This window comes from Pan paniscus, chromosome 13, assembly GCF_029289425.2.
Source record: "Pan paniscus chromosome 13, NHGRI_mPanPan1-v2.0_pri, whole genome shotgun sequence".
Classification (NCBI taxonomy): Eukaryota; Metazoa; Chordata; class Mammalia; order Primates; family Hominidae; genus Pan; species Pan paniscus.
In genome coordinates this window covers 70,342,953-70,361,555 of record NC_073262.2, presented here as the reverse complement: position 1 = coordinate 70,361,555, position 18,603 = coordinate 70,342,953, and the positions used below count along the sequence as shown (strand labels likewise).

General features: G+C 38.3%; 2 protein-coding genes across 4 annotated transcripts in view; one reads left to right on the top strand and one right to left on the bottom strand.

Moving 5' to 3' along the window:
* The window catches only part of B3GALT1 (beta-1,3-galactosyltransferase 1), a 574,453-nt gene that overhangs the window by 147,775 nt on the left and 408,075 nt on the right, over positions 1-18,603 (bottom strand). The window lies entirely within an intron of this gene.
* Positions 4,245-12,977, top strand: LOC100986933 (cTAGE family member 9-like). The gene has a single exon (XM_003824312.5). The coding sequence runs from the start codon at positions 10,000-10,002 to the stop codon at positions 12,322-12,324; it is 2,325 nt and encodes a 774-aa protein (XP_003824360.3). The 5' UTR covers positions 4,245-9,999; the 3' UTR covers positions 12,325-12,977.

Below are 18,603 nucleotides of genomic sequence, written 5' to 3'. Positions count from 1 at the left end.
AGACTTATCGAACTGATTTTATGGAGAAACCAACATATCTCTGTCTTAAAGGCCCAAGATCTGTTAAAGCATATTTGATCCTCAACACCAGAGAAAATTTTAATCCCATAAATATTTGAAAATATAGGTTAGCAGTGGCATAATATCTGCACAGAAGTCTTCTGAATTGGTTCTTCTATACAGAGAAATAAGTCAACTGTCACTTTAATTGGTTTGACTTAGGGTTACCCTTCCTTCTTAGAGATCCTGAACTAACACATGGTTCTGTCAGGAAGGTCTTCATCTCCCTGAACACTACTATGATGCTGGAGTTTGGGGTTCATGGGGTCAACTGTGGAATGTTTCAACTAGATGAGGTCAGAGTGTGGAAGAGGGTTTTCGGGTATATTTTTCCAGGGCCATATTTATTTCAGTCCATTAGACAGTCTAAGCACACTTATATTAAGGGTCCAAAAAGAAGTGGACTTAAATTCTGCCCTACTTTCCATGTACCCTTGGGAAAGTATTTTAGCCCTTCTTAGCTTCTGTTTTCTAAAAACTGAAGGGACTGAACTTACATACCTTAGGAACAGACAAGAAATTTTATTATAAAAGATAAGAAATTTGGAGTATTTGGCTTAACATTATTAGTTCAGGGTTTCCAGAGATGCAACATGTATTCCTGAGGAAAATGAACTGCCAAAGTCCAAATAATCATGACTCAACCAAGCACTTCCAGGACCACACACAAAATATATATCAAGGTATCACTGGCTTGGTTGCAAAGTACCATGGTGTCTTAGAACTGGGACAAGAGTATAGAAGCCAGTCAGTGCTTCTAGGACAAGAACTGGTAGAAATATGGGCTTCATATATGGCTTTGAATTGACAGTTGTCCTCCAAGTTTTGAGGCTTCTAGATGACAGACAGTAGGGTTTTATAAGTTCAAAATGCTGAAGGGCAGTACATCAGAATACAGGAGAGAGCTGTGGGCTAAAATGCCCCTGCTGGAACACACAGGTTTTGTATTATAGGAACCTCTCTGACAATGAAGTGTTTGACTTAATAGTTTTTACATTCTTCTGGACAAATGAGTCTCATTGTCATTTCTGAATAATAAAACTGGGGTTCTCCAGTGGTCATGTTCTCCAAGTACTGAATGGAAAAAGGTATTGTCTTTTCTGGAGCTGTGATTCTCAAAGTGTGGTCCCTGGACACCTGTAGGTCTCTGATACTATTTGAGGAGGTCCTTTTGCAACTGCGTATCTCCATGAAGCCTGAATTTTTTTCTTATACTCCAACTAAAATAACAGATCATGGCACATTGATTGCAAAAGCAGATATGAGAAACCAGCTGTTTTCCTTCGGGCCAGCCACTGTCATCTTCTGGCTGATTTGTAAAGTATAATTCTCTTTTTTCTTAAAAAGATATGATTTATTTCTAATATATAATGAATGTATTGCTTCTCTAAAATTCAATAAAAGGTGTTAACATTATCAGCTTTAAATTATAACATGGTAAATGTTGATAAATATAACCCATATAGTAAAAAGCTCTTTGGGGTCTTCAGTAATTTCTAAGAGAGTAAAGCGTCAGAGATCAAAAAGTTTGACAAAACTACTATAGAGGCATAAGAATTCAAGTTCTTCTGAATAAGTAACCAGTCCTTTAATAATAGCTTAAAGGTGAACAAATACGTTTGGTTTCCGAGTTTGTAGATGTTAAGTTGTCTGGGAAATACTAGCGCTGCCCTTGGGGTGTTTAGATTATTTACTTGTTTTGATGTGGGGCTGGCTCATCAGGAATGTGAGGTTTCCCCTGTAGGACTCTGAGTCCCTCCACTGTGGACTGGATTTAAGCTTTGGAATAAGCCTTGTAGATAATATTGATGGGCATTACAATATTCACTTACATTTCAGCCTCTGGAGTAAACCAATAATCAAAGAGAGTGTTGCACAACCAGGCATGGTTGAATTGACTGAAGACAAATTTAACATAAATGCAAGGAGAATGTCTCTATTGATGTTGGTGCCAAATATTCCATTTTGAAATGTTATCTCTAGGTAACTGGTTGAATCTTCATCACTTAGATGTATCAAATGTAAAAACTGTCACTCAATATTTCACTACAGTGTAATTTATAGGAAACAGTAAACAATACTGTTAAGCTTTATATTCAGAGCAAAAAGACTTATGACTATAGGCCAATCTCAGCAAACTAGGCTAATGAGATGAAGTTCAAACTAAATATATGAAAATAAATTGACAATGGGGTCAGGCACGGTGGCTTAAGCCTGTAATCCCAGCAATTTGGGAGGCAGAGGTGAGTGGATCACCTGAGGTCAGGAGTTCAAGACCAGCCTGACCAGTATGGTGAAACCCTGTCTCTACTAAAAATACAAAAATTAGCCGGGTGTGGTGGCATGCACCTGTAGTCCCAGTTACTCGAGGGGCTGAGACAGGAGAATTGCTTGAACACAAGAGGCAGAGGTTGCAGTGAGTTGAGATCACACCACTGCACTTTAGCCTTGGGGCAACAGAGTGAGACTTTGTCTCAAAAAAACAAAAAAAAAGGAAAGAAAGAAAATAAATTGAGAATGGTAATATGTTCAAATAAAATGTTTAAATGAATTAAATCTTAATATTTTGAAGTATATGTCAAATTTCTGGTTAATAAATAACAGCATTTTAAAATACATCTATTGTTGGGCTTATTTTAATGAAAGCAAAACTTCTGCTTTGAAATTTTCATTAAGTCCTGTAGTTTCACTCCTCTTTAGTTTTTACATCTACTAAATGAGAAGACTGCATCAATAATCACCAGCTCTAACATTCATTCCAATGTAAGCCATAAACAGAGTAGGTTTCTTAAGTAGAGTCTGTTCTCTCAGGTAGTTTAAACATGTCACCTGCTGTGCTTTATTTCTTTTTGTTTGTCCTATAAACTATATTTGCTATGAAGTTCTACAGTGAAATTCATCACAACCTTAGAAAAGATCGACCCAAAACAGTGACTGCTGACACTAGTTAAGTGATATTAAGTGGTATTTTACAGAAAACTTTGAGACTATCTTCACAGAAAATTATAGTATTTCAGGAAAGAGTAGAATTTTTACCTGTAAGGAATTTAGACCTTTCAATAAAATAATTTTGGACTCATCTATCATTGAACTTTCTCTTTTCCTTTACACTTTTTTTCTGGGTTACCTTGGAGGTGGTGACAGTGGAGTAGAGATAGAAGCCAAAGGAAGAAATAATTTTGGGGCCAATTCAGTTTTATGTCCCCGGTTCACTAAAATTCATGTCACTTGATTTAGGAATTTGAGCTTTTACTACTTCTGATTTTTGTCCAATTCTAAACAAATCTTTCCTAAAGCATATGATTCCCAGGGCAGTGGAATAAAGCTCTTATCAAAGACCACGCTAATTCAAAGCCATCAGCTTATGGTTTGTCTACCATGCTATTGCATTTTAAGTAACCAATTATTATGTAAAATTCTGGCTTCAGTGGTATTAAGGATACGCAGGAGTCATGAACTCTGTATGATTATAAAAAACTTGAATCTTCATTAAAGGACATAGAAAGTTAATTAAAAGCTAATTAAAAGGAACGAAGATTTCTGAATATCTGATATTCTCTACTTATTCAGTACATTTGGAAAGTTGAAAACTGTGGTCAATGTCAGGTCAAAGACACTAAAGTCTTTCTCTTGGGGTAATTGTAGCCTCTTGACTTTGCTTGAGAAGAGCAGTCAATTGTTTATATAATTTGTAATTCACTGTTATGTCAAAAGGAGAAAAAAGTATTCAGTCCGTAAAGTATTACATAGATTCATTATCTTGGGAGTATCTGTGCAGAGAATTCTCAACTACAAATGGAATTTATACTTACATTACAGTGCATTTATACTATAGCCTACCTCAAAGCCTATGATCATTATACAAAGATTCCAAGTAAACGAGTACTGGTACTAGAATTAACATTTGAGAAGACTAATTAGTTGACTCCTTTATCCTCTTTACACAGAATAAATTTCTTCAACAAAAGCAATTTGGAGAGAATACTACAGCCAAGGGTGATAATTTGAAGAAACAATCAAAATAAATGAAAAACACTGGATTCATCATTACAGAATATTTATCATTAGAGACAAATAATTGAACCCTCCAAGAGTTCAGAAAAATGAAAAGAAAATAGTGCCACTGAAGTGGCAAATGCCAGTCCCTGACTGCTCTCAACCTCTAGTTTACTACCTGGCTGGAATTTCATTTGCCTACAGGACCAGCCCTCCCCAGATTCAGAGCCATTGCTGCCTGATGGCCAGGGTATGCTCAGAGCCCTAGGTAGCTCTCCTTGGGATGTGTCAGCCACAGCCAGGTCCCCAAGATTCTACATTGATTTCTTCTTCTTTTCTGAGTTGGATGTTTCTTGTTTTGAAACATTGGCTTTGTGCCCTGGCGCTTTGCACAGCTTTCCCCAGTTTTCTCCTCTTTTCTCTATTTTGAGGTCTGATTCTTGTTCTATCAATTTCTAGCTGCTGTCTGTGTTCTTGTTCCCATAGGCAGTGCATCCAGAAAGATAACACAACACTGTTATACCTCTCTTAAGATACATCTGGCATTTTCTGATGGGAAAAAAAAAATCTAACTTATATGGCTATTTCCTGTTTCTGCCTCTGTCCACAAAGAGGAATTTTTACAGCAGGGAATAATCAAAGGCAATACAGTGAGATCTACCAACTCTCCCTTTTCTGCACTGCTTCAATTGCTCACAAATGGTTTCCCTTTCCTCAGCTTTAACTGCATATAAACCTGCTAAATTCTTTCGTGTTGTCCAAATAGAAGCTCTGATCAGATACCGGCATTTCCTGGTTGCATTAAATAAATTATCTGTAACTGTGTATTTGCTTTAGCACATAAACTAAATTGTCTGTAACGGAGTGTATTTTCAATGACGAATAACACCTGCACAGCATTTTCTGGCTGAGATGAGAGAGAGAAGAGAAGGAGTGAGAGAGGGAAGAGAGAGAAAGATGGAGATATATAGAGAGAGACGGGGGACAGAGAGAGAGAGAGAGAAAAAAGGAGGGAGATGAAGAAAGAATGCTGAACAGTAACAATAACAATAACAACAACATACAATAGAAAGTTGATTTCATAGGATGGCTCATGTGAGATTCCCAATGCATCTTTTGTACCTCTTCTCTAGGGGAAACTGAGAATATTACACTCTCAGTGTTCCAAAGGCAGAAACATGCCAGTCAGAAAGCCCCATGTAATATCCTCAGTAAACAATTAACCAAACCAAAATTTCAAGAATGGTTACAAAGAGCATCAATGTGTAGCAGAGGTATTTTCTCTCGGAGGACATTTAAACAACACCACACTCCAATGCACCATTTCCAAAACCAAAGTCTTCTTTCAACAGCATTGGCATATATGTATTGAATGACACCGAGTAGATGAATGAATGAATAAATGAGGTTGTCACATGTCCTGTCCCTGGGATTCTTCTTTGGTGACTATGCAGCTGTGTAAAAACCTTCTTTTTGTTGAACTCCCGAAATGAGATCCTCTTCATGGATCTTGCAAGTTGTGTGACCGTGTTACTTTAATGCAAGTGGTGTTTATTGACAGTGACTGAGTTTGGCACCATTTGTAATCACCTGAATACAAAAACTGGGAACAAATTCCAGTGTCCAGATGTTTGCCATGCTGTAGGTGAAGCAGACAGATAATGGAATGTTTTAACTTCCCCCTAGATGTTTTAGCTAGTGTCATCATAATATCCCCTCTACCAGCAAAGACCAAATAAGTGATTAAATTAGTAGACAGCATCAAACCACAAAACTAAATAAATAAAAATCAATTTCACCATATAAAAGCCAATTCCTAAGTAGAAAATGTTGATATAAAACAAGTACTGTTTTTATCAAAATGTTCAATCCTGCTTTATCTCTAGAGTTGCATTACTGAGAAAGCCCATTATGTAAAAAAATATATATAACATTTTAATCACAACATATGATGTAAAGGAAACCACACACTAGTTTGCTAGAATTTTAGACATGGTACAACTCAGTTTGCTCAAGTGCAGCGGTTGTAACTCCCCATTCACCAAAGGACCTGTTACTGGGCCAGGCTTCCTGGACTTTCTTTTTTTTTTTTTTTTTGAGACAGGGTCTCGCTCTGTCGCCCAGGCTGGAGTGCAATGGTGAGATCTCAGCTCACTGCAACCTCTGCCTCCTGGGTTCAAGTGATTCTCCTGCCTCAGCCTCCTGAGTAGCTGGGATTACAGGCACGTGCCACCATACCTGGCTAATTTTTGTATTCTTTAGTAGAGATGGGGTTTCACCATGTTGGTCATGCTGGTCTTGAACTCCTGACCTCTTGATCTGCCTGCCTCGGCCTCCCGAAGTGCTGGATTACAGGCGTGAGCCACCACGCCCAGTCCCCTGCACTTTCTTATCTATCACCTTTGTTATCTACTGCTCTGATAAACAAAGAATCAAGCCTCTCAAACAAAGCAGTTGTATCTAGTGACCAACAAGCTTTTCCTCTGCAGGTATAAAGTTGGGACTAGGATTCTATTATAACAGATGGCAATCACAGACATGAAATCCTATTTTCTATAAATTTGATAAGCTTGTGTTAAATTATATTAGGTAAACTTTAGTGCAAAAAGAGCACTTGCAATCATTTAGTATTTATTATTACTCTTGTAGCATATCAAGCACGCATTCACGGAATCTGCCTGTACGTCAAGCATATTATTTGCAAAATTCATAACTAAAAAGGTATTTACATATCATTTAAAAGCATCTCAAAAATCAATGCACATACATGAACACATATCTGACACAAAAACATAGAAAATGAGTAAACTCAAACAAAATTATAGTCATGAAGCTTGGGATAATTTCAAACTCTCTAAATAGAAATGCTAGTGTGCTTTGGTAGTCAAGCTGAATATGTCACTATTTTACTTGACCTTGACTGCTATAATAACTAATGCTATTTTTTAGATTAATTTGTGTATTGATAATAAATCTATTACTGAGATGATGTTGCATGAATCAAACATCTTTCCTACTGAAGTGTACGTTGTTAAATTGTACACTAGAATTCCTATCTACCTATTGACAGCATTCCAGATATGCTACCCCAAAATAAGGCACCTTGGCATTTGAGAAAACAGCAGAAACAGGAAGTTCTCTGTTGTCCTCCCCTGAAGCAGGCCATAAAACTTATTAGAAAGGTCATTTTCTGACCTTCTCCCTCCTTTCTCCCCTGAACACCCTTATGTGACAGGTGTCCTACCCTCTACCAGAAAAGAAGGAATGTCACACAGGGACACAAAGAAGAATCTAAACAAACAGGCCTTGCTAAATCTCCCCTGACCCAGTTGATGACCATTAGATCATGCCCTTTTGTCCTCCCATCACACTTCTGCGCAACTCTTTATAAAAACACACAGTTTTCCTGTTTCTTGGGTCTTCAATTTTGAAGGCCTTGTGTCACATAAAACATAATAAATACATTTGTATGAAATAATTTAAAATTTATCAAATAGATTTGTATCTTGTTAATCTATCTTTTTTATAGGAGTCTCAGCCATGAACCTAGCAACTGGTGAAGAAAAATATTGCTTTTCTCCCCTCCACTGTTCTACACTTAAAACTTAGTGATTGCAAAAACTAATATTGACACTCAAAAGCAATATTTTTTAAGAATATATTCGGCATATGCAGAATGACACTAACATATTTATATCATGTCTTTGCCCTGCAGAACAAAGATGATATTTGATTGTTTCATGAATCATAAGAGAGGTTTGAAATTGGGGATTTTTTTTTGTTTATGAACCAATTTGGATAAATCCTGTTTAATAACTGTTAATCCACATTTAACACAACTCTTGCAAGAAAAGAATCTTAATTCTTGCTGAGAAAGTTGCTCTTCCTTTCCTGACCTTCTGTAATTTGGCCACAGTTTGATTCATGCTTGTTTTTCTGTTCTCCCCTCTTGTGTACTCTATAATCCAAACAAATCAAAATGCTCTGCATTTCTGCCTTCATCAACCTGAGTTTTCTGATGAAAAGACCTCTCCCTAACTGGACAAACACATTTAAAAAAACTGTAACAGATCATACAAAAGGAAGAAATATAATTATTCCTTAACATGTTAAAATGATTTCACTAGTAAACAAATAAAAATGAAAGCATGAAGAAAATTGCATTTTTTAACCTATTAAATTGCATAGAGACAGATGGATAGACATTCCTTTGCTGACAATATTGAGGTGAATCTGGAAACTTCATGTATGGCTGGAAAAAGAATTAATTATCTTGCCTTTGCCAAATAAATTGGCATCATATATTAACAGTTGTAAAAATGTTCAGAAGCATAGATCTCATAATCCCACATTTATAAACTTATCCTACATAAAGAAACCAAAGGAGGAGGAATAAATCTTACCTATAAAGATCTGTTTTTCTAATATCATAACTTAATGTCAAATAATAGTGAATAAACTAATTAAATTATGTTAAGTAGAATATTATGTTGCAACCAAAAAAGATGACAATTATGAGGACAGGTGTGGTGACAAAGGAAAGTACTTTTAATAAGTAAGTTGAAAAGTTAAAAAAAACTATGTATAACAACATGACTATCACTGTATAAAACATGTATAGTAGGGGGAGGGATAGCATTAGGAGATATACCTAATGCTAAATGACGAGTTAATGGGTGCAGCACACCAACATGGCACATGTATACATATGTAACAAACCTGCACATTGTGCACATGTACCCTAAAACTTAAAGTATAAAAAAAAAACTCATAGATAATCCAGATATTGGAGTTAATAGATAGGGCATCATAATATCTATGATCAATATAAAGGAAAGAAAGAAAAAATGAAAGACAAAACAGGTTGTGTCAGATTTCTTTCTGGCAGCTCTAAAATACTCACTTTATTTTCATAGATTCTAATTTCCTATATGATTGATGTTTCAAGCAAAAATCATAGCATTGTCTAGTGTTATTCCAAATGTATGTAAGACAATTACACTACAAATTTGAGAGGGTAAAGAGACATAATATGACAGAGGGTTGCTACACTTCACTCAGACTGGAATAAAGATGATACCAATTGACTGTGATGATGTATATATAAAGGAATATACACTAAGCTATAAAATGCAACCACTAAGCTATAAAATGCAACCAAAAAAACTATAAAAAAGAAGATACACTATAAACACTATGAATAACAAAATGGAATTCTAAAAGAAATGTTCAAGTGACCCACAGGAAGTCATCAAAAATAAGCAGAGAAACAAGAATTGATACAGAAAACAAAAAATGTCAGGCTTATGCACTAAAGTATCAACAATTAGTTTAATTATGAATGATCTACCAAGAGACAGATAATAGAAGAGTGTATTTAAAACTATGACCCTTTCTTATATGTTTCTTGTGTGCTGTGTACAAGAAACTCACTTGAAATTTACCAATACAGGGCAGGCCAAATTTAAAGGATGAAAAAAGATATATTACACAAACATTAATGAAAGGAAAGCAACAGTGCCTGTATGTATATCAGATAAAGCAAAGAAAATTACCAGAAACAGAGAGATTATATAATGATCAAAGGTTTAATCTATGAAGAAGACAGCAATTTTAAAAGTGTATTCACCAAAAAATAGAGCTTCAAAATATATGATGTGAAAACTGCCAGAACTAAGGTGGGTCGGGCTCGGACCAGCGCTGCCTCAGGATGTAAAGTGTAACAGGGGGGCCCGGGGAGGGTGCGGGGGGCAGCATGGGCCTGTGGGGCCTGTGAGGCCTGTGGGTGCCCGCATTCCCCAGCTCCCTCCGCAGCCGGCTCCGCAGTAGTCCGCTCCGGTTGGTTGCCGCGTACGGATTCGGGTTCCAGACCCAAGGCTGCGTGTTCTCCACCGCTTGTTGTGGCCAGTGTTACTGCGGTGACCGCCAGAGCAGCTTGGCACTATGGAGGAGCCTGGCGCTACCCCTCGGCCCTACTTGGGGCTGGTCCTGGAGGAGCTACGCAGAGTTGTGGCAGCACTACCTGAGAGTATGAGACAAGATTCGAATCCTTATGGTTTTCCGTGCGAACTGGTGGTATGTGCAGCTGTTGTTGGATTTTTTGTTGTTCTCCTTTTTTTGTGGAGAAGTTTTAGATCGGTTAGGAGTCGGCTTTATGTGGGAAGAGAGAAAAAACTTGGTGAAATGCTTTCTGGACTAATTGAAGAAAAATGTAAACTACTTGAAAAATTTAGCCTTATTCAAAAAGAGTATGAAGGCTATGAAGTACAGTCATCTTTAGAGGATGCCAGCTTTGAGAAGGCGGCAGCAGAAGCACGAAGTTTGGAGGCAACCTGTGAAAAGCTGAACAGGTCCAATTCTGAACTTGAGGATGAAATCCTCTGTCTAGAAATAGAGTTAAAAGAAGAGAAATCTAAACGTTCTCAACAAGATGAACTGATGGCGGATATTTCAAAAAGGATACAATCTCTAGAAGATGAGTCAAAATCCCTCAAATCACAAATAGCTGAAGCCAGAATCATCTGCAAGATTCTTCCAGTGACTGAAGAACGACGGGCGATAGCAATAAAAGATGCTTTGAGTGAAAATTCTCAACTTCAGGAAAGCCAGAAACAGCTTTTGCAAGAAGCTGAAGTATGGAAAGAACAAGTGAGTGAACTTAATAAACAGAAAATAACATTTGAAGACTCCAAAGTGTACGCAGAACAAGTTCTAAATGATAAAGAAAATCACAACAAGACTCTGACTGGACAGTTGCTAAAGATGAAAGATCAGGCTGCTATGCTTGAAGAAGACACAACGGATGATGATAACTTGGAATTAGAAGTGAACAGTCAATCGGAAAATGGTGCTTACTTAGATGATCCTCCCAAACGAGCTTTGAAGAAACTGATTCATGCTACTAAGTTAAATGTTTCTTTAAAAGCCTTAGAAGGAGAAAGAAACCACATTATTATTCAGTTATCTGAAGTGGACAAAACAAAGGAAGAGCTTACAGAGCATATTAAAAATCTTCAGACTCAACAAGCATCTTTGCAGTCAGAAAACATATATTTTGAAAGTGAGAATCAGAAGCTTCAACAGAAACTTAAAATAATGACTGAACTATATCAAGAAAATGAAATGACACTCCACAGGAAATTGACAATAGAGGAAAATTACCGGATAGAGGAAGAAGAGAAGCTTTCTAAAGTGGAAGAAAAGATCAGCCATGTCACTGAAGAGCTGGAGACCTATAGAAAGCTAGCCAAAGATCTTGAAGAAGAATTGGAGAGAACTGTTCATTTTTATCAAAAGCAGGTTATTTCCTACGAGAAAAAAGGACATAATAATTGGTTGGCAGCTCGGACTGCTGAAAGAAACCTCAATGATTTAAGGAAAGAAAATGCTCACAACAAACAAAAATTAACTGAAACAGAGTTTAAATTTGAACTTTTAGAAAAAGATCCTAATGCACTTGATGTTTCAAATACAGCATTTGGCAGAGAGCTTTCGCCATATGGTCCCTCACCATTGGGTCAGCCTTCATCTGAAACGAGAGCTTTTCTCTCTCCTCAAACTTTGTTGGAGGATCCACTCAGACTCTCACCTGTGCTTCCAGGGGGAGGAGGAAGCCCAAGCAGCCCAGGGAATCCTCTGGACCATCAGATTACCAATAACAGAGGAGAACCAAGCTGTGATAGGTCAACTGATGCTCACAGGGCTCCTTCTGACACTGGGTCCCTCTCATCTCCATGGGAACAGGAACGTAGGATGATGTTTCCTCCACCAGGACAATCATATCCTGATTCAGCTCTTCCTCCACAAAGGGAAGACAGATTTTATTCTAATTCTGATAGACTGTCTGGACCAGCAGAACTCAGAAGTTTTAATATGCCTTGTTTGGATAAAATGGATGGGTCAATGCCTTCAGAAATGGAATCCACTAGAAATGATGCCAAAGATGATCCTGGTCATTTAAATGTGCCTGATTCATCTCTCCCTGCTGAAAATGAAGCAACTGGCCCCGGCTTTATTCCTCCACCTCTTGCTGCAATCAGTGGTCCATTGTTTCCAGTGGATACAAGGGGCCTGTTCACCAGAAGAGGACCTCCTTTCCCCCAACCTCCTCCAGGAACCATGTTTGGAGCTTCACGAGGTTATTTTCTATCAAGGGATTTCCCAGGTCCACCACATGCTCCATTTGCAATGAGAAACATCTATCCACCGAGGGGTTTACCTCCTTACTTTCATCCAAGACCTGGATTTTACCCCAACCCCACATTCTGAAGGTAGAAGCAAGTTCCCTTGAGGGTTGATTCCACCTTCAAAGGAGCCTGCTACTGAACATCCAGAACCACAGCAAGAAATCTGACAATATTTTTGCTTTCTTCAAAAGCAATTTTGACTGATCTCATTTTCAGTTTAAGTAACTGCTGTTACTTAAGTGATTACACTTTTCTCAAATTGAAGTTTAATGGAATTACAGTTCTCAGGATAGTATTTTGTAAATAAAGATGGTTTAAATATGAAAAAAATGTATAGTGATGTAGAAACATGTCTGAAAGATATACAATACAGATAAGTTTGTTAGGATGGTGCAATTAAGTGTGTTTTCCCACGTGATTTCCATTTTATAGAATTTTCACTTCGTTTTGTGATAATAATTAAACAATTAAAATTCATGTTTTATCTCTCAGTTCAAACAGATCTTCCTTCCAAGAAAACCTTCGTAATGCCTTATTTATATTTTATTCTTGGAATTTATACATGTTCTTGCAGTAGAGTTATCAGTGAACTAGTAGTAAGTTAATAAGTTGTGTAATTACTTGTTTCTAGATTTTGGAAATGGGCACAAGAGTTTGTAAATAGATCTATGTTTCATTAGTAGTAAGAATTGTGACTAAAATTTTGAGATGCACTCAGTTGTCTATTCTGCTCAGAAGGGATAATAATTGCCATGTGTGCACCTGCAAAATCCATGGGCCTCTTTCTCCAAAGACTCATTGTTATCTAATATTCCCATATGGACATTATCCAAAACGGTCACTGATTTCACCCCTTGACATGGTATTTTTCCCCCTATTGACAGTAGAGAAACTAATCATTGCAGCTATTTAAATAAATTTAACATTGAATGCATTATTTTTCTAAATCTCTGCTATTAGAGATGGGGTCACTTCCAATAGGAAGCAACACTTTTTCCTAGTGCTTAAAATGGAGATAGCCCTAACAGATGCCCCAGGTAATTTCAATGGCTCAAAGAATTCCAAGTGCAGTAGAATCCACAGTAGGATCTGGAAGAAGAACAAAAGAAAATGGGTCTTGTTTCAAGTCCAAGTTCTCTCAAGTAAGCACAGAGTAATCCAATTTGCTAGAGATTTAATCCAACAGGGTTAGTGAGCAAGGCACCTTCAGATTTAAAAAGGAAAAACAAACCCCGCAACACTTAAAGACTAAAAAATCATTACTTAAAGCATTTCAAGCATGGGCCAAGCTGAGGATCAGGCTCCTGGAGGAAATGCTGGGTTTTGCTTTCCCCTAGGCTGCCATCTGGCTGTGCTCTATGGCATGCTAGATGCTGTGAGTGTGAGTTGCTATCTGCAGGCATGTGGACTCACTGGATTCCACATTATTTTTATTCCCATTTCTTCATCCAACACTAATCACATGTGTTTGTACTCTGGAAACCATCTGGCAGGTATGGCTACCTACCATGGCTATGTCATGCTGCAGCATATTTAGAGGCTCTCTTAAAAAATACAAATACAGTAGTAGGTTAAATTGAAGAGGTAAATCCAGGTTCTGGACCATATTTCCTTGATCACTGTCTTTTTTCCCACTGCTCCATTATTAAAAGTTTGGATTAAAATTTGGGAATCAACCCACATAACCATTCAGAAAGAGATGCTTCCAAAAGGCTTAAAAGAAGGAATGAAAGCCAAAAACACAGAAATAAACTGAACATTGGGGAAAAAAATCTATACACTAAAGCTAATAAGTTTTGCATTGTATTTCCAAGGAAATGGTGGAAATTTTTTATTTTTGAGACAAAGTTGCGCTCTGTCACCCAGGCTAGAGTATAGTGGCATAATCTCAGCTTACTGCAACCTCCACCTCCCCAGCTGAAGCAATCCTGCCACCTCAGCCTCCCAAGTAGCTGAGACCACAGGTGTGAGCCACCATGCCCAGCTAATTTTTTTGTATTTTTAGGATAGATGGAGTTTTGCCATGTTGCCCAGGCTGGTCTCAAATTCCTGAGCTCAAGCTACTCGCCCACCTTGGCCTCCCACAGTGCTGGGATTACATACATGAGCCACCACTCCCAGTTGGAATTTTTAAATTATTATTTTTATTTACAAGACTTAGGCTACTTATGTAGAACTGGTAGTGATGAAAGTTCTTACCACTTGGAAATTACCAGATTCAGACTCAGAAAAAAAATACTGAATGATTTTATTTTAGACCTTAAGTCAGAATAGCATTTAGTGCTTTAAGTTTCTTTCTTCTGTACTCTTGTCAGTCAGTAGTTCCTTCAGTGACTCAGAGGACCGTCAGGTACTACCTTTTTCTACCTGCAGTGCCATTCATTCACCCATTTGTTCATTCTAAAAACATTCATTGAATATCTGCTATTGTCAGACATTAATGCAGGTGCTGGGTTACAATGAAAACCAAACAAGTAAATAAAGCATGAAGATATTAGATGCTACAATAAATATAAAACAGAGGAGTGATGTGATGGAGTGCGACTAGAGGTCTTGTTTAGATTGGATCAGGGAATGCATCCTTGAGAAGGTGACATGTAAGTGGAGATGGGATTGATTAGATATTGGAGGCTTTGGTGGAAGAGCATTCCAAGTAGATGCAACACAGTATTAGGGCCCTAAGATGTTCAAGGAAGAGATAAAGGCAAGAGTAGCTGGAGCATAGGCCCAAGTGGAAGATGGGTAAAAGACGAGTTTGAGTGGGGAGAGAGGGATCATCTTACATAGGGCCTTGTAGGCAGAGTGAGGCATTTGGATATCATTCTAAATGCAGTGGAAAACCCTGGAGGGCTTTACACAGGGCCACTAATCTGATCCACTTGAAAGATTGCTGCCATTAGGGAGACAAGATAAAAGCAAAGAGACCAGCTATGGGCTATTTATTAACTTAGCCCAGGTGAGAGATGATGGCCTCTTAGACCAGGATGGTATGTCTTAAAAGCAGATTTAGCAGGTCTTGCCTATCGATTTGAAGGGGCCAGGAGCAAAAGGAAAAGAGGAACCAAGGATGATCACGTTAAATAGACTTAAAAACTCAGCAAAAATATTCCCAGCTCTGCAAAATGAATGGGAAACAGGGAGCTCACTTGATGAAATTCCAGTGAAGTAACATCTGGATTGCAGCAGATATATGCATTTCCTTTTAGACATTAATGCCCTAGGAGGTTGGTCTATCGTACATCGAGGAGGACCTGCAGACAATGCTTTGAGAAGCACAACCAATTCTAAATGAAAGGCAGGCCAAACTCCTAACAGAAACTTCCCGAGCAGTTTCACCATCCTTGGGTAGCTTTGGAGCACAGCCAGGATTTTCACTGCAAAAGAGCCACGGTTTCCTCGTCTGTAAAATGAGAAGTTTTAAATTAGATGTTCTCTAAGGTTGCTTCTAATTTAAAAATTCTGTGGATTAACACCCTACTGGGTCTATTCTAGGGATCTTGAGTACATAAGCCATACACAATAAGTTACAGTAATAAAGATACTTCAGGGTTTAAAAAAATTGTTTCATTCCTACACTTAATTCTGTATTTAAAATAAGTTTTTCTTGGTTGAGTATTTATAGTCTTTCTGAAGTGACAGCAAGTGAAGATAGTTTTGCTTGAACATTAAGTCTACCCTTTGCACCTGGGGTAAAATTCTTCTCTTTAGGGGTAAATAAACCACAGTTAGAATGCTTTCCTTTATTTGAATAATTTTTTTTTCTGGGTACCCAGTGTGCCGGGTCACTTCCCTGAGTAGAAAAAACATATTATCTGTACTTACACAAATATATACATAAACATATATTTGCTATTATTGAGCATGTGCTATGTGTCACACTTTGTGTTGTGATAAGTGATTTTCACATATTTACTTATTTAATCCTCACAAGAAGAAGTTGTAGGAATATTTGTCTCATTTCATAAATGGGTGAACTGAGTCTTAGCATGTTGTAGAGCTAGAATTTCCACCCAGTTCTGCCAGACTTCTTAGTCAGGCTCTTATCTTTGGAAATGAGAGATATATACCTACCACTTCTCATGGCGAGGATTAAATAAGTTGATATGTGAAAATCACTTATCACAACACAATGTGTGAACCCAGCTGTTCCATGTAGCATTCTGATGTACAACCATCACTATGCCTTTTGTGCTATTTGAGGCTGTAGCCTTTCTAAATTTCTCTCATTATTCATAACTCTGCTCCACTCACATTTCCTATCAAGGCTTAGTACATCTTCCCAAACAAATATTAACACAATTTTAGCATACTCAAAAACCCAATGATATCTTGAGCCCTGGGGCACCAGTTAGAATAGGGGTTTATGCTACACCTGTGGATTTTATTAAAGGTTTGTTTCTTTCCCTAGTCACCTTCCTTCCCTCTCTTTCTCACCTCATCCAAAATTCAGCAGAAGTCCACAGGGCACAGTGCTCAGAAGGTATTATCTGGTTATTAGTTTTTAATTTTCCTTGGAAACTCTAAAGCACTGCTGCAGACTCTGGATTCCATCTGGGTTTGTTATCCTTCCTCCCTTTGGCACCACACTGCTCTGGGCCTAGGCCAGCTCATGGCAAAAACATCTCCTTTTGTTTCTCAAGCACACATCACCAGGTACTTGCCCTGTTGATGAGCAGCCTCTCAGTCTGCTTGCTTTGTCTGCTTTTTGGTCTCTTGGTCACAGCAGGGCATGAAATGGGCAGAAGCAAAAATACCCAACAAAACATTTATCCTAAGGTCTCCAGACTCCTGAATTCACAGAATTCCCCAAATATCAAAGTTACATAAATATTTTATGGTCCTATAACCAAGTGGAGGAGAAAAAATATTTTAAAGCAAAATAGACAGTAATATTTTCTGCCTTCTTACTGGGGGAGATGGAGGTGGTGGCATTATTTATATTATTCTAGAAATAAATCTCTCTCTCTCCATTCCTCTTGCAGACACTGGTGAGGGAAGGAGAAATGAGAAACTGGGCACATCAATAAGCTTGGTGTATACAATGGGAGGGCTAGAGCTGAGCTTGGGGCTGGAGCTAGAAGGAGCTGCCTGGTTCAATCTGCATGAAGTGATAGGATGATATCATTTTCTTTTTTTTGAGATGGAGTCTCGCTCTTGTTGCCCAGGCTGGAGTGCAATGGTGTGATCTCAGCTCACCGCAACCTCTGCTTCCCAGGTTCAAGTGATCCTCCTGCCTCAGCCTCCTGAGTAGCTAGGATTACAGGCATGCGCCACTGTGCTAGCTAATTTTTTGTATTTTTAGTAGAGACGGGGTTTCTCCATGTTGGTCAGGCTGGTCTTGAACTGCCGACCTCAGGTGATCCACCCACCATGGCCTCCCAAATTGCTGGGATTATAGGCGTGAGCTACCGCACCTGGCCTGACTCCATTTTCTTGTGTTTTGCTCCAGAAGAAACCACTGAACCATGCAGGGTGGCTGGCTGAGCAGAGTTAGCAGAACTGGTATCTAATCAGAATGTCTAAAGTATAACTTTAAGTTGTTCTGCTTATGCACACCTTCTGTCTCCTCACACTTCAGGTAAAATTTGTCTGTTGGCTTTATTATTTCCTATATTTGATTTGCTATTTTGTGGCAATCAAGGAAAGGAGAGAAATTGTATCTAAGTGAGATGTAGTACAGAGCAGAGACACCATGTGTGGGATGGTGAAAAAATCCATAAACTTAACAAATTTAGGAGGCATGGGAGTGTAAAAATAGAGGTGACTCGGAACAATGTAAGTCATCCTCTCCTCCACCGGAATTCCTGAAGTGACTGGAAAGAACATTGAAACCCACACTATGCATGATGTTTGAACCAATTTTATTTATGTCTCAATGGATGTGGGACCCTGGCTAATATCTAGAGGCCATTACCAATGTAACTGCTATTTTATAATTATAATGCAGGTTTCATTGGTTCTTGCCCTTACGTGTTGTGATAGCAGAATAATGGCCCTCCAAAGAGGCCCACATGCTAATCCCTGGAATCTGTGGACGTGTTAGGCTACATGGAAAGGGGATTTAAGGTTGCTGCTGGAATTAGGGTTGCTAATCAGCTGACCTTAAAGAGAAGATGATCCTGGATTATCTGGGTGGGCCCAATGAAATCACAAGGAGCCTTCAAAGTGGAAGTGAGAGGCAGAAGCAATGTCTTGTGAGAGAAGGACTCCACCATTTCTGGTTTTCAAGATGGAGAAAGGAAAGCACGGGCCAAGGAATTTGGGCTGCTTCTAGAAGCCGGAAAAAAAAAAAAATAAGAAAAATAAATTCTTCTGCAGAGTATACAGGAAAGAACTCAAACCTGCCAAGATCTTGACCTTA

Excerpts from the sequence above, each read along its gene's own strand:
- LOC100986933 (XM_003824312.5), top strand. The coding sequence starts at position 10,000 with ATGGAGGAGCCTGGCGCTACCCCTCGGCCCTACTTGGGGCTGGTCCTG.